This window comes from Zosterops lateralis (assembly GCF_965231275.1).
Source record: "Zosterops lateralis genome assembly, chromosome: 1".
Classification (NCBI taxonomy): Eukaryota; Metazoa; Chordata; class Aves; order Passeriformes; family Zosteropidae; genus Zosterops; species Zosterops lateralis.
This window is the reverse complement of record NC_139762.1, coordinates 144614404-144630421: the sequence shown is the minus strand read 5'-3', so window position 1 is coordinate 144630421 and position 16018 is coordinate 144614404. Positions and strand designations below refer to the sequence as shown.

The window sequence follows — 16018 nt, the reverse complement described above, 5'->3', positions numbered from 1 at the left end:
CATGTGTTTGACATACAAAATAATCCTTATTTTGCCAAGTATAAAATAATCTATCTATTGGTTAGGAGATTTTTTTTTTGTGATGGTGGGATTATTTTTATGTAAATTTGTGCATTTGCAGCCCAACACATAGTTTAGTATTGCACTATTTGCCATATAAATTTCTATAACTACTCCTTCATGATGCATTCAGAAACTACTGTTCAGTAAATCAACATACAAACTCCAGTTAAGAGCAAAATTCTTCTCCTGTAAAAGTGCTTTAGAGAACTGGAATTGCTTGCTTTCCTAGTGGTGTTTAATAACCTTGGCAAAGTGATTATAAATATCTCTGACTAATTTCACTGTAATCACCAAGATACTCTTTTAACTATTTTCAGTTCCACCTTAGATCTTCTGTACATAAACTAGGGATATACCTCTAACATGTTTCAGATTGAGTTGAAACAAACAAACAAAAAAATAATACAGGGCAGTCTTACTTTTCTAATGTGTTGTTTTGATGACTTCTGAAAGGACAAACATGTCTCTCATGGGAATACTTAAACCTATTCCAGCATCTAAGTTCATATATTCAAGACCACTCCCATCTTGCTTAGGTGCTGGAAGAATAACTAAGCCTATCTTCTGATTCATGAGGAGTTACTTTAGACTGATCCTCAAAGAAAGCCAAAAGAATGTTAGAGCTGTAGTGCAACATTGCTATTTACATAGAAATAACATTTTAGAAAGCTCAGACAATGACAAGAGAGCATTAATGTTACTCCAGTATTTCTCTGCTGTTTGAAGGTAGAGTTCTTGGGTCTATGATTTCCACTGAGGATAGAATTGCTTATGGACTTCAATTGATTTGAAGATGAGGAGGGGCTTCTCCTATTAAGAGTAAAAAACCACCAAATTCTAGTACCTTGTGGTAACAGATATATTTAACTTCTGCAAATATTGTATTTCCCAGAACCATTATCAATGTTTATGCAATACCTTATAGTAACACACAAGTAAATTTACATTTTGTCTTTTGAGATAAATCTGTTTCTGTATTTATAAGAAAATACAGTCTCTTCATTCAGAAATGTAAAAATATTTATTAACACATCCTTTTATCCTATCACATAATTTATCCTATAAATTGTCTTTCTCAGCAGTATGCTCTTTCTTCTGAATCTGGATCTGCTCTTGTGCTTAGTAATGAAAAATTATTTATAAAAAATGTCAATAATATATTGCTACAGTGGTATTTATACCTAATGTAAAGGTTCTTTGAATATCCATTGATTTTCTGTAAGAAGTAATGGGTATGAAAAATTATTAGACGAGGTACAGTGTATCTACTTATGTTAACTCCTCCTAGGTGTAAATCCTTTAATCTATGCTTCCTTCATCATGAGTATTTGCTTGTTGACAAGATAAAAAATCTACATCTATAAAGTTTTTAAAAAATACATAGTGGCTGCAGTGGCTATAAAGCCACTTGAGTATATTGTACCTAAAGTCAACTTATACTTTAAAATTAATTTTTTTTCAGCGGGTCCATTTTAATGTATAGCTCACTGCTCACAGGCCAAGCATATTAGAGATGAGGCACTTAGTTTAATGACTGAAAAAGAAAGTTTCTTGTAGTGTGTTTGCTTATTGTTGCTTACCTTTTGTGTATTTGTTAAGTTTTGGGTTTGTTCTCTTTTTATTAGATGTTTTCTTTCAAAGATATGTTGAGGCCACAAGTTTTGCCTGGATTAACAGTTTAAATGATAAAGCCAGCCCACAGGAAGGAGTTTTACAGAAACAGATGAGCTGTGGGCTTAGGGTAAAGGTGGGAGATAGCAATTTTCCCTATCACATTTTGCAAATAACAATTTTCAAGCTAGAAAAAAGATCAGCTGCACAACCAACAGCAGAACAGCAGACTGTATTTTATTCTCTACATTCAAATACTTTTTTTCATATTTTTTTTCTCAGCACAGAAGAAACGGTATTTTAGAGCAAACATATTTATATTTCTTTAAATTTTCCAAGTTCCATAAATGTGTGACAATGTTTTACACATTATGTGGTGCATGGAAATAAAAACTTTTAGCCTTTTTTTTTTCTTTTTTAATTTATGCAGAATAAAAATTAAGTCACAAATACCATTTCTTTGTCAGGTATACAAATTGGTCTCAATATTTTTTTTTTTGTAAATTGTTTCACCAAAGGTACAAAATCTGAACTTGTGAGGCAGCCAGTACCCTAATTTGTATATACTTCCATGATAAAATTTGTTAAATGAAATATTTTAGATTGTATTGCCTGATACATGTTTTTGTTTTTGTTTTTTTAACTAGTGAAAAAGGCCATAGATTTTAAATCTAGAGGATTTAAATTGTTTCCAGGGAAAGACAACAGCAACAAGTTTTCTATCTGTGAGTGTACTCCTTTTTTGTTACATTTTTCTAGTGCAAGAGTGAAGTTTGTGGTGTGTTGTTTGTGTGTAATTATTTATGTATTCTGATAATAGAACTGGTTTCTCCAGTCTGCATGGTAAATTTTTAAGTATGGTTCTATTCTAAAGACAGCCTTTCTATAAATCTGGCATTGTAGAAGGACATTATTTTGTCAGTAATATCACAATAAATTTACAGTATTTATAAGGAAAGAAATACTCAGCCTCCTGGGTGCCAGCTGTAAATTTAGCTGTAAGTAGGAGATTAATTTTTTAATTGAACATTAGTAATAGTATCAAATGCTGTACAAACTAAAGCATAGCCTCATTTACAAGTGCACAACCACATATGAGGTTACTTTTTGAAATTTTCATTAAGTTTGACATTTTAACTGATTAACTGGGTATAGCTTTAAAAATTGTGGAGATGCTTGGTATGTTCAATGTTAGTTAGAAATTAGAAAATGAACCTGCTTTATATCTCAGTGGACCAAGTCCTGATTAAATTGTGAGTAGTCAGGCAACATTCTAGCACAAATTAAATAGATGTGTCTCTAAATAGGACACAATTTTCAAAAGGATATTTTGAAAAAGAATGTGCCATTTTTATAGATGCCTTTTTGGAATAGAACCACATTTTAAATATTTAGAAGTAAATAAAATGGACTAATTTTTTGGCATATGTTGGATTATACTACATTTAATTATTCTTCACAGGACTGAAAGGACTTGCTTTTGAAGCTCCCTAGGTTGCACATGTTTGCACTAATTATTTGTTTAAAGTATTTGTGATGGATTCGGTTTCCAGAATTTAGCAGGACACATTAGCAGACATTTTAATCTTTGTTGTTGGATTTTAAACTGTCAAGGTATTAGATATGATTTCTTTTTTTTTAGACAAAGATGTCTCCAAGCAGCACTAACTTTTAGCATTTATCAAGTCAGAAAAATAAAGCAAAAAACACTTCTGTTCAGCTTTTGTAATGTCATGTATTGCCATATTCAACTTCTCTGTAAACTGCATCACCTAAATAGTTCTGTAAGACATTTCTAGTTTACTTGGAAACTTTGTATCAAGATATTTAAAAACAAATATTCTTTTTATACCTATTGGTGAATGAAAAACAGACTGATTATGCAGAAGTAACAGTAAGATAATTACAGTAGTGTTTATAAAGTACATCACTGAGGTCTCTGTCTGACAGCTCATCTGCGATTCTGTAGTTACAAATAATAGTACAATAATAATAAAATGGATGATAAAAGAGATTGTTTATTTTGCACTAATCATTACATTTTCTACCAGATAAACCTTAATAGGAATTCCATAGTTATAATGAAGTAGCAGATACTCATGATATCCAAAGTTGATTTTTATGAAATTAATGATGAAATTTATCAATCTATTCCTGAAGGTCTTTAGATAATTTTGTATGTAATGATATTCTAGGTGAAGCTGGAAACTTCTCTTTTTTGTTATTGATTATGCAGAATAGATTACTTATAGGACTCAATAATAAGTGAAGGTGAAAATCTTGGTGATTTGTGCCTTTAGGGATTATAATCTTGTTATGACAAGATATATGATAATAGATAACTAAGGGTTTTTATTGTAATCTAGCATTTGCTTCTCTAGTCTCTTTGGTAGCTGGGAATGTTGAAGAGATAGTATTTCATAAGAAGTTTATGTATTTGGCTGTTGACAAGATAATTGTCTCAGTGTGGCCTCAGCTGGGTTTAATCTCATTTCATCATAATGACAGATGTTTTCTTTAAGAAAAACAATGACCAACATTCAACTGTTAGTGACAATAAGGCTAATTGAATATCTATTTTACATTATGCCTTTTACTGGCAATATGTTTAGAATTTTTTGTCTAGCACTCTCATCTGTATGTTCTTTCATTATTTTACTTTTTTTTATTTCTTTTTTAATGTATCAGTTGTATAACATTCTATACTAATGACTAGGTAATTTCCACAGAGTAAAGCCAGAAGATATTTGATATGATGATACACTGTGAAACAAGTATGCATCAGCTTCATTTTAGAAGTGTTGACACTACTAAATTAATTAATTGATGGATCTAATTCAATCTGGATTAGAACTATAGAGTTTCTTGATACCAGTTTCATGATCAGACCATGAATGAATGCTTTCCCTAGATACTTTTAATTTACTACAGGAAGCCCTTTAATTGCTTATTGTGCATTAGCATCTGGGGTGTAAAACAAAAATATCTAGATAGATATCTGGGAAATTACATACAGTTGTAGCCTGAAAAGTCAGACATTATATTTATAAAAGTAGCATCAATACAAAAATCCTAAACTTTATTACTTTTCACTAGGTATTCAACAGAAACCAGAATGAGTTTAAGATTGTGTAAATGTATTTTGGAATTGGGATCAAATCAGAAAACAACCTAAAATACTTTGCTCTGTACTTTTACTGCAGTATATGTCTTAAAATTTTTAAATTAATTATTTCATTGATTTTCTTTTACATGAGCCTTTATATTTTTGTTTATGATTAATTATAATTCCATATATTATAATTTAAAATTATATTCTGTAGAGTGTTTCTAGGAATGAAACTATACCAAAGGTGTCAAAAACCAATAGGATTTTCAAGCTTCTATTTCTGCTAGAAATCAAAGTGTATAATAGTTCTTGTGTCTTGCAATCCAGTAGAATATTATTTTTATATTAATATTTGCTCTATTACTTATGTGTGGGGAAAATAATGTACAAAAATAATATAATTATTTAAAATATTAAAACATAAACTATAATAAATAGAAATAATATTGTTTAAACACTATTTTTTTTACAGTAGAAATTTCGGTGTGCATTGATATACAATGCATGGCTAAATGGCACCATTATAATTTCTATAATATGATTATCAGACATCATGAAAAAAATTAACTATAGCTTTAATATATATTTAATGTCAGAGAAGTTTGAATGCCTTCTATATATATGCAGGTTACTTTTACTGATTCTGAGTTTCTCATGTCTCATAATGAAGCACCCAGATATTTCAAAGAGGGAGTTAATGCTTATTCAACAAGATGGCTTTGTTAAATGCAGTCTATGGAATTGTAGTTGTCAGAGAGAGATATGTATTTCAGCACTAGCACAAACATGGGTTTTTGTAGCTAGTATGCTTTCATCACATGTACATCTACTGGAGAAGGAAAAGATTGAAATCTGAAACCAGGAGGAAGACTCCTCCTGGCCCCAAAGTCCCGTGAACACAGAAATCCAGATGAACAGACATTGCCTTGGTGTATTTTTAGAGCAACCTTTGACATGTAACAGGTATCTTGGGACAGAGGAAAGTAAACACTTTGGTTCCAGCTGACAAGCACTGAGCTTGATAGGTTTCTTGAGCAGTGTTCTATGTTGAGATGTTTTCTGTTTAAGCCTGTACAACATTTGCATTTGGCCTTTGGCTTCCTCAAGGGTACCAAACCAATTCCCTTTCTGTGCATGTAAGAAGATAAATTTCAAGGAAGAGAAACCTCCAAGGATTCTGAATTTTATTCCTCTTCATTAAAAGCTGAAATTTAATGAACACTCTTTAAAAGTATAGTTAGAATCTATTTTTTTTAAATCTAGTACTGTGGTTACCCTAATTATATGCAAACCTTTTCCTTAAAGGGAAGGAAAATTCTAATTCTGCAAATCCATTGGTCTAGTTCATTAGTAATAAAGATAAATAAAGGTTAAAGTATTTTTTCTGCTTAATACAAATTACTTGCTTAAAAAAAAAATTCTGTCAAGCCATGAATTTATCAATAACAGATTAACATCTTTTGCTAATTTTCTGGTTTTGTGAATAGGTGATTGAATACGCTGAGATATGGTTAGATTGTTACATACATATTTCTGGAAAAACGCAGAGAATGATTTACAGAAAGTTTCTCTCTGAAGATCCATTTTAGTTTATTGTAAGATAAATGTATGCAAATCAAACTGGCATTTTGAGTTTACCTTCAGATCACCATATTTGGGGTATATATATATTTTCAATACTGATTAAGGACAATTCTCTCAGCAAGAGCTTATGCATTCAAGTTTTATTACAAGTCAAGGTGAAAAGGTCAGCTCTTAGTGGAGATGACATTTATTGGTGTATGTTCAGAATACAATCTTACAGCCCTAAACCTGATGAACATTCATTTAAATGTTAATATTTCTAAAGAAATAATAAAAATAACCTTTCCATATGAATTCAATAATATTGTAAGCAAACAAAACAGCTGATTAATACAAATGATAAAAAACTTGTACTATGTTTTTTAGAAAAAAAACAAGAAAATACATACTTTGTTTATTATAGGGGCGGCAAAAATATTGAAACTAGAATTTATATGGGTGATCATATTCTGTAGAAAATCTGTTTTAAAAGATCTAAAATTAAAATAAATGCTCTCATATTTTTTAATTACTTATCTCTGAATTTTCTAAAATGGTTATCTCTTTTTTTTGTTTATTTTATTTTGTTGTTTTGGTTTTGTTTTTTTCCAGTAAATGAGGGAGGTATTAAACAAGCGTCCAATTTGTGTCCAGATCCTGGAGAACCAGAAAATGGAAAACGGATAGGCTCAGATTTTAGGTAAAATATAAATTCCTCCAATGTATCATTTCTCTAATATTGAACTTGGAAAATTAATATGTTGAAAATGTATTACTGTTGCTGAGTACTTGTTCAAAAATGACCTTCTTAGTAAAATGTGCACTGGAATTGTATATAAAGCTCTGTAATGCAATATATCATGTACTTAGTATCCAAAAGATAAAATACCTACCTAGAAGAGATCATATATCTCTGAAAATCTGACAAAAATAGGATTGAAGGTAAGTTTATGTTATTTTATCATGTAAATACTGTGTTATAAATACTAAGTATATATGTTGTACTGGAGGCTTTTGCAGTAGACAAAGCAAAGCTGAATATAGCACAAGAAGAACAATAAAATCTCTGAGGAGAAATCTCAGATCTTACAGAAATATTCATTCACTCTAATAAATTACAGTACGGTAATTTTTTGGGAACCCAGAAGTTTGATACATGCAGACATATTTCTCTAGTAGGCCTCATACTGGCCTCTTAATTCAGTACTCATATAGTACTCGTAATTCAGACTATTTTTTAAATTAATTTTTATATATCCTCCTCTATTCATAGCTATCTTTCAAGTTCCTTATCTTGTAAGATAAAAAAGGCTTTCACTACTCTCAAAAGAGTCTATGTTGTTTTCTCAGTGTACTTGACTCCTAATTACAGTATCACCAGTGGCTGATGAGTAAACACATACCTAATGAATTTTTGAGAATGTTTTAGATTAATTTTAATCTCTTTTCTGAGGTTTTGTGGTTTTTTTCCCTTTTCAATAGTTGAACATTTCTTTAAAAGAGTTAACATGTGCAGTGGTTTGAAAGCAAAACCAGTGAGACATTCCAAGTCAGAAATATAATTTAATAGGAAGAAGGAAAAAAAAAGTAAAAATATAAAATAATAAAAAGTAAAAAATAAAATAAATGCAATAATACAAAAGACCACTGACAGAGTCAGAATACAATCTGACACTTTGTTGGTCAGGGTGTTGGAAACAGTTCAAAAGTGGGGACCTGTTGGAAGGAGAAATGATCCTGTAGAGAAAAGAGTCCAGAGATGGGTCCAGTCTTCCTTCGGAAGTCCTGTGGGAACACTTGATGTCTGGTGACACTTGTGGCTCCTTTTTGTATAGGTGAAAATGGTTTGGCTTCTCCTCCCTGGGTAGAGCATCTCACAGTGGGATGATGTAATGTGTCATGTCATTGGTGAGTTTTAATGGCCCATTAACAGAAGATATCTCCAGGGAGGATGAATAGAGATAAGAAACAATGCCCCACCTGGTTCTAACAGCTGGCTTGGGAGGTAATGGGAAGGTGAACAGAGATAAGACAAATGGATCACCCAGTTTTAACACCTGGCTTCTTATCAGAAAGGCAGTCACCCCCTCCCTCCTGGAGTTACAACAGATAAAGAAAAAAAACACCTCCCCAAACAAGTTTCAACAGGTGGAATAGAATAATCATTTTTTGGTTACAAAATCCAAGACAACATGCAATTTATTTTATATTTGACATGTAAAGACACTTTAGACTATATTAAAAAAAATCTAAAGCTACGTTATTTTTTCACATCATATGTTAATTTCACATTGTTTACAAAATATAAGACACATTAATGATAAAAAAGAAAGAAGTAGAAAAGTGATAATTTAAAAAATTAATTGGTTTTATTGCATTCAAGCTTGTTTTCTATATATTTTGTATTGTACATATCACACAGCAGAATTCTAAGCATATGAAGATAACTCTTAATCTGGACGTACAGAGTTTTTACAAAATTATGATAATTCATTCTTTTAGATAACTTCTTGTACTTTTTTGTGTTTATTTTGTCTTTTCTCCCAGTAGTCAAGCAGAACACAGGATTTAAAATTACATCCTTAGTAAATGTGCTAGCTAGAAAACAGTTATTACAATTTCTCAATTTATCATAATAGTCCCCCTATTTCTGTAGTTTTGAGAAAAGCAAGAGTTCAATGTGCATCTGAGAAAGCTTTATAACTGATTTTATAAAAATGTAATTTCTAATGTTAGTTTGCAAAAAAAAAAAAAAAAAGAAGATATTTTCAGAGAAATAAAAAAAAGAGCTGTATTTAACTGTCATACTTTCTAGAATCATTACTTTGGCTAGTGTTTTGTATTTTATCTTCAAAAATATGGCTTGAGAGCAACAGTGTTTGACAGAAAACCTGCCAGCTCTTTCCTAGTGTTATCTCTGCAAGTGATCACGAAAAGACCTACTTACAAAGATTATTCTAGTTAAACCTATGTGAGGGCAGTACCTCAAAAAAGATATGATGATCGTGCCCTCATCTTTCTTTTTAGACCAAAATGTTAGGATTTCAGCTAGCATTATTTTTCACTGTGCACTGGGATGGTGTACCAGGCTTTCCTATTTCAAATGCATTTATGACAAAATGAAAGAAGACATCCAAACTGCTGAACAATAAATATAAAAGATAGACAAGTACCAGAGTCAATATATTTTCCAGTGTTTCTTTTCCATAATTTCTCACTAATCTTGGTGACATTTTTTTCTCTTAAAAAAGCAAAAAATCCCAAATTATCTGTTTGGATTTATAATTGTAAAAAGCAGCACTAATGCCCATTAGTAAAATATGTAAATTTAGCTCAAACTGAACATTTGATGAACAAATTGAACGAATTGACCATTGATAAAGGTCTTACAGGGAACAGAAGCAGACTAAAAAAATTCAGAAGAGTTAATAAAATTCCTTTTTAAGTTAACCTAGTTTAAATTCTTGCTATTATGATAATGGCTGTTCAATTGCCTCATAAGCTTCCAAAGTAAGAATGTTACAAATTATCATGTTACATTTAGTTAGAAACATCTAGTACTGTGAAAAGTCTTTTCCAGGCTGGCCTATACCTGGCAGATAGAAAAATAGCACACGTTCACCTTTTCCTTCTTGAAGTCACTCTCTCTTTAATGAAGGAAATAGCTTTATTTTAAACTTTCTCCTTTTTTTTTTTTCGTTTCTGAAAAGAAAGTGACAACTCCAATTACAATGACTTCATTTGAAAACGCAGTATTTTGGAGAAGGATTTAGTTCTGTCTTTACTAGGATCAATCAAAATTTGATTTCTGCAGAATTTAATAAATTTTAGAGAAGAGCATGCTCTTGTCACATCTCCTTAGCTTCCTTGAAATTTGAAGGTGTAGGTTTGGAAGCATTGTATTTCAGTTTTACTTCTGTTCTGATTACAAACACTACTTGCTCTCAGCACATTAATTTCCTCTTACATGGTTCTTTCACAGATTTACAAAATCTGTAATTCAAGCTCTAAGACAAATTGGAGCATTCCATGACATTATTTGGGGCCTGTAATTCCATTTTTACCCTTTTGGATATTTTGTTTTAACATGAAAATTCCCCATAGCTGTATTTTGGATTATTAAAGGCATTGTTTCTGATGCTAGATGCCTATTTGAGCATAAAAGGTTTTTTGCATGTTGAAATAAAGTCAAGAAGACTCACTTATGGCTGCCAGCTTTTCTTGTACTGAGGAAAACATTCTACTTCAGAAAGAAAACTTCCCTTCCCTAGGAATTTCTTAAAATTTTATACACACTAGTGATTATTTGGCTGGTATTTGCAATTTTACTTTACTTGTCATCCACTAAAATAAACATCTTTTCCATGTGTCCAGTTTTAGAATCAATGCCACTATGTAAAAAATATAAGAGGTAATGGATAAAAAGTTTTCACATGGTCTTGTTTTTATTTTTCTTTATTTCTAGTGAAATAAACATACTCAGACTGAATTATCCTTGAACAGGTGCTTTATTATGATGTTCTTCCACCATCATCTCAAAGTTCTGTCTTCATGGTATGAATGAACGAGCCCATCTCCATCCCTCTACCTCTGTAGTGTGTCTACCTCTGTAGTACTCACTGGGATTTAAAGATGAGATTCTGATCAAACCTGTATTGTGACAAAGCAGTGAATACTGTTTGGCAAAAATGCTGATGTAGTCTTAAAAATACTTATTCTACTGACAGAAGGAAGAATATGAAGTTTATCATAAGACAGTTTATTTTACCAACAGGTTGACTTACAGTATAAATAATGGTAATAGCTTTTTATTTTATACTATAAATTAATTTCTAGTTTTTTTTTTTTTTCTTTGGAAGAATGAAGTTCAGAATTAATTGACTAGATTGACTAGAAGTTTCACACTTGATCTTCCTTAAATCTGCTCTGAATCACCTATCCCTCCCTGCAAATAGGCAAGGTGAGCTTCTAGACTCCGAAACTTGAAGCCAAACATCTTTAAAAATTAGCAAAACTTGATTTGGAGTGTGACATATGAGATTAGGTTACAAGGGATCTGTGCACCTATCAGTTTTTAAAAGTTAAGCAGTTCCGTTGTCAAGGACAAGTTTCTGACACTACAAGCTCTGTGAGAAAATATTACACTTTTTTTTTTTTTTTTTTTTTTTTTTTTTTTTTTTTTTAAGAAGAATTACCAATGACCTCCATAATGTCAGGAAATCCTCTGAAATTGAAATTTACTCTTCAGTTTAGATTTTTTAGCACACAGTAAGGATTTTTCTTGATCAGAAGTTTGGAAGATTTAGGTATTCTATCATGGAATCCTAGCATTTTGCAGTGATGTTTCCAAGTAATGTATAAACTGATCTTGGAAAATGATCCTATGAATGTTTTCAACTTGAGAGAGATGCTGTGACTTAACTCAGTTCTCATGCTGGACTCAAAGACAACAGTAGAACTTACCTGTATCTTTCACAGAAAATATTATGCATCAGTAGTGTGTAGAAAGTTGCCAGGTTAAACAAAACATATTCACTGTTCATAATCTTGATAGCTTACATCTCTTTAGTTTCTTTTACTGCAGGTGGAAGAAATAATATATGTGCTGAAATACTGATTGTTTCTTTATGCTAGCATTACAATATATGATATTGCTCAATTTACAATTTGATAGAGGTGGAATTTAAGAACTGATTAGTTATTTCTGGCTGTACATTTTCTTCTATAGCTAAAAAGGGTGTCCTCTCTCAAAACTGTTCAGTTGCAGGAATGAACCAAATAAGTTAATACATCAGAAAGATGGTTTTGATTCCTTGCATAAGTGATTATTTTTCAACAATAATTTAAAAAACATATCAAATAATTGAGGGAAAGAACATAAAATGAGGTAGTTTGCTATACAAATGCCAACTATTAAATAATACTATTCAGTATAACTATCATATGACGTTCAAAATTTTAAACTTGAACTTTCTCATAATTTAGAGGTTCTATAGTTCATTTTGGATTCCTTACTGCTTTTAGTTTCTGTTATTAAAAGAGGAATCCCAAATTTGAGGCAAACGATGAAAACTTTAAAAACAGATACCAAATTATATTTTTAAATTTTTATAGTAAGTTCCTTATTTAATATTTATTCATACATTTTTCCTAATAAAAAATATATCCAAAGTCTGGAGTTTTTTTATGAAAATGCAAAACTAATGGTAATAATCTTTTGTCTGATTAGAAACAGAAATTTGCAGATAAAATTACTGAGAGGCACTCAGGTCAAGCATTCATTTTTGGAGTTATGAACTCAGTTATGAACTGCCTTAGCACATTATGTTATATATGTAAAAACTTTGCATTAATTCAGGAAAAATTAAGCAGTTTATTTGAGTCATAGAAATATTGATTGGAAGGGTCATTCAGAGGGCATCCAGTCCATCCTCCTGACCAAAGCAGGACTAGTCAGATCAGCTGTGACTTTGTTTAGCCAGTCCTGAGAACTCCCAAGATTAAAGATTTCACAAGAGTTTGAGTATGCTGTTCCAGCTCTGCCCTCCTTTATTGAAGGAAACTTATTGTAAAGTAAAATCTGAATGTTCTGAACTGTCCCTTGAATATTATCTGGCACATTTAGAAAAGTTTGGCTTCATTATCTTTGTAACAGCTCCTGAAATCGTTATGGTCTGCTATTAGATAGTAATTTAGCTTTCTCTTTGTAGGACTAACTAAGCATAGCTGCCTTAAGTTTTTACTGTAGGTCATGTGCTTTTAGCCTCTGACTACTCTCCAAACTCTTGAGTTTTTGCCAATCTATCTCTTGAAGTGGGGGGCAAAACATTTGGCTTAATATTGCAGATACAACTTCACCAGCTGAGTAACAATTTCACTTGATCTTCAACCACTTCTAGTATTGTTAAGTATATAGTTTGTTTTATTCAGGATGAGAATATGCAGCTGATTACTAATGCAGAACATTGTATCTCTACTCATTGAGTTTAGTGAGGTTTCTGTTTCCCAATGCTGGACTTCATCAGGCTTCTGGATTGAAGGTCTGCTCTTCAGTCTGTCAGCTACTTTTCCGACTCTAGTTTGATCCATAAATATATGGATCCACAAATCCTGTCTTCTCATCAAGGCTGAGGATGAAAATATCATACAGGATCAGACCCTCTGTTGATTTCCTAATGCTCAGGTTATTACTGTCCACCAGCTGAATATGAAGTGACTGATTCCTCTTTTAGCACAGCTGCCAGGCCAATTTTGAATATATATATTTTCAGTGTGCATTTTTTTCAGCTCTCAAAACACACTGCAGTAAAGGTGCTCTCAGAAACGTTGCTGATATTGAGCACTGTTACACTGAGCACTTGCTACATCTACCACTGGGCCATGTAGCCAGTCACTTTATCACAGAAGAAAATCAAGTTGATCAAATATAATTCAGCTTTGGTAAATTTGTGTACATGCTCTTTATTTCTAGTTCATGCTTTACTAGAGCACATGTTCTTTCCTGAGATCACTGTAAGATTCCTAGCATCTCCTTGCCCTTTAAAAAAGTTCATGTACTGTTAACCTTTCTACAATAAGTCAGAACATTTCATCATAGTTTTTCACAGATGATACCCACCTTGCACAGACTCAATTTTTCAGCAGTCTTTGATGAAAGCTCTCTAACCACCTGCCCTTGAATACAGCTGCCTCCTTTTACCTGATGTTTCCCAGTTATTGGCTGTCCCTCTTTACAAATCACGTTGGTACATACAGATACCTAGGAGCACATCTCCTGTAGAAATTGATGCAGAAAAGGCATTTAGTGCTTCTGCCTTTCCCTATTGGATTTCAGCACCACAAGATTGCTTTGTGCTTTTACAAATGAACCCACATCGTGTATGAACTTGCTTTTGTGACTAATATACCCAAAGAAGCTCTTTTGCTTATCAGTGTGCCTTCCCAGTCTAATTTAGTCACCCAGGGACTACTAAATTAGTAGATCCAGTTCAGAAAGTTCATTAACCATAAAAATGCATTAATGAAAAGATACACTATAAATGGTTCCTGTATTCTAAAGATTTTCTCTAAGCATTAACTTTTCATGGTTGTCAGTGTTAGCATACTGAATTAAATAGCCGTTGTCTGCATTCAGAGATGATTTTTCTTTATGAATATATTCTGCTTCTGAAAATTTTTGAGATTTCCATACTATCCTTGAGATTTTTCTTTTCTTGGTGATTTATATCTATATTATATACAGCAGTGAAAAACTTCATAGCTATATCATGCTTGAGTTCTCTTGAAATTTACAAAGCAGAAATAGTCTACTCACACTTTTAGGGGGCTTCATCTGCTAAGCAGTTTGGATCAAATATAAGTCAAGAAATCAAACCCTCCTTATCAAACTGTCACAGTATTTTTGGTCATTTGTTCCCACAATCTGCTTTCGGACTACTCTGCCAGTTTTCTCTAAGCTAATACCTGCCCACAGTTCAGAGGTTGTCCTAAAACCAGCTTCCATGATCTGATTTTCACACTCCAAAATTTTTAGTTCTCTAACATACCAGAAGGCTGAGTATGTCCTCACATGTCCTCCTACAGTACCTCTGGACATGTAATGGGTGTAATCAATTTTATCCTATCAAGCATCTCTTTGTCCTATAACATAATCCTTCCATCATTTGAGATTCTGTCACAGAAAAAGAAAATAAAAAATGAGAACTTAAAACACTATTGAAATTGTTGCCATGTCACTGCACCACACAAACCTTCATCAAACCCATGACCTATCTTCTTTTTTTTTTTTTCTTAGAGCTAATAATTATCTCCCAGTAATTTGCATATCCTTTTTGAATCTTCATCATATTCACCTCATGTGCCTCATGCACTCTCCAATGGAGGGAAGCGATGCTTTGCTCTTTTGTACACAAGTTATCACATCTCCTTTAGAGAAAAATTAATTTCTAACTAAATTCTTCTGGGCCACAGATTAAAGGTATTGGGAATAAAAAAAATCATCAGAAACAAAAAGAATCTCACCTTTGATCATTGTATGGGCCATTCACTTAAGAGTTGGACTCTATGACACTTGTGGGTACCTTCCAACTCACAATATTCTATGATTCTGTGATTCACTGATACTAGAAAATTTGGAAAGAATTGAAAGCATTTCCATTTTTAAGAGTGTATAGATAGATAATGACAGCAAAATATTTAAAAAATGGTTTCTGAGAGACTCATTTTCTTAACATTTTCTTGAAAGCTCTGTATAATTGTCTTTTTTTAGTTGATCTTCCATAGGAACTGATCTCCTACTCTTCCATTTTCTTTCTTAGACTGGTACTTTATCATCTGCATATCTAATTGCCCTTAGTAGGTCACACTCACACAGTATATATGTCACTGATTTTGTAAATTATCCAGTCTCACTCTGTTTATGAGTCCAGCCATATGCTTATAGTCATATATTATGAAACATGAGTTTACTATCAAAATTGATTTGGACAAGTAAAGTGGACTTCATAATGTGATTGTTATTTATACTTGTGTAGGTGATAGGAATAATTATCATATTTGTACAGTCTTCATAATCATTCAGACCTCTGGGATTTTTTCCTGTTCCCTGTTTTTGCCAGGAGTTTAATTTTATTTGAAAATAGTGTACATTCTGCTTGGCATTTTCTCTTTAAA

General features: G+C 32.0%; 1 protein-coding gene across 3 annotated transcripts in view; it reads left to right on the top strand.

Annotated features, from left to right (window-relative positions):
* The window catches only part of CSMD3 (CUB and Sushi multiple domains 3), a gene marked incomplete at its 5' end in the record, with an annotated part of 578503 nt that overhangs the window by 243705 nt on the left and 318780 nt on the right, over positions 1-16018 (top strand). For 2 of the 3 annotated variants that reach the window (XM_083859669.1, XM_083859668.1), the window contains 2 exons: positions 2322-2399; positions 6959-7046. In XM_083859669.1, the coding sequence (XP_083715795.1) occupies positions 2322-2399; positions 6959-7046 (166 nt within the window). The remainder of the gene's footprint in view (positions 1-2321; positions 2400-6958; positions 7047-16018) is intronic. The other variant, XM_083859670.1, reaches the window with a different exon arrangement.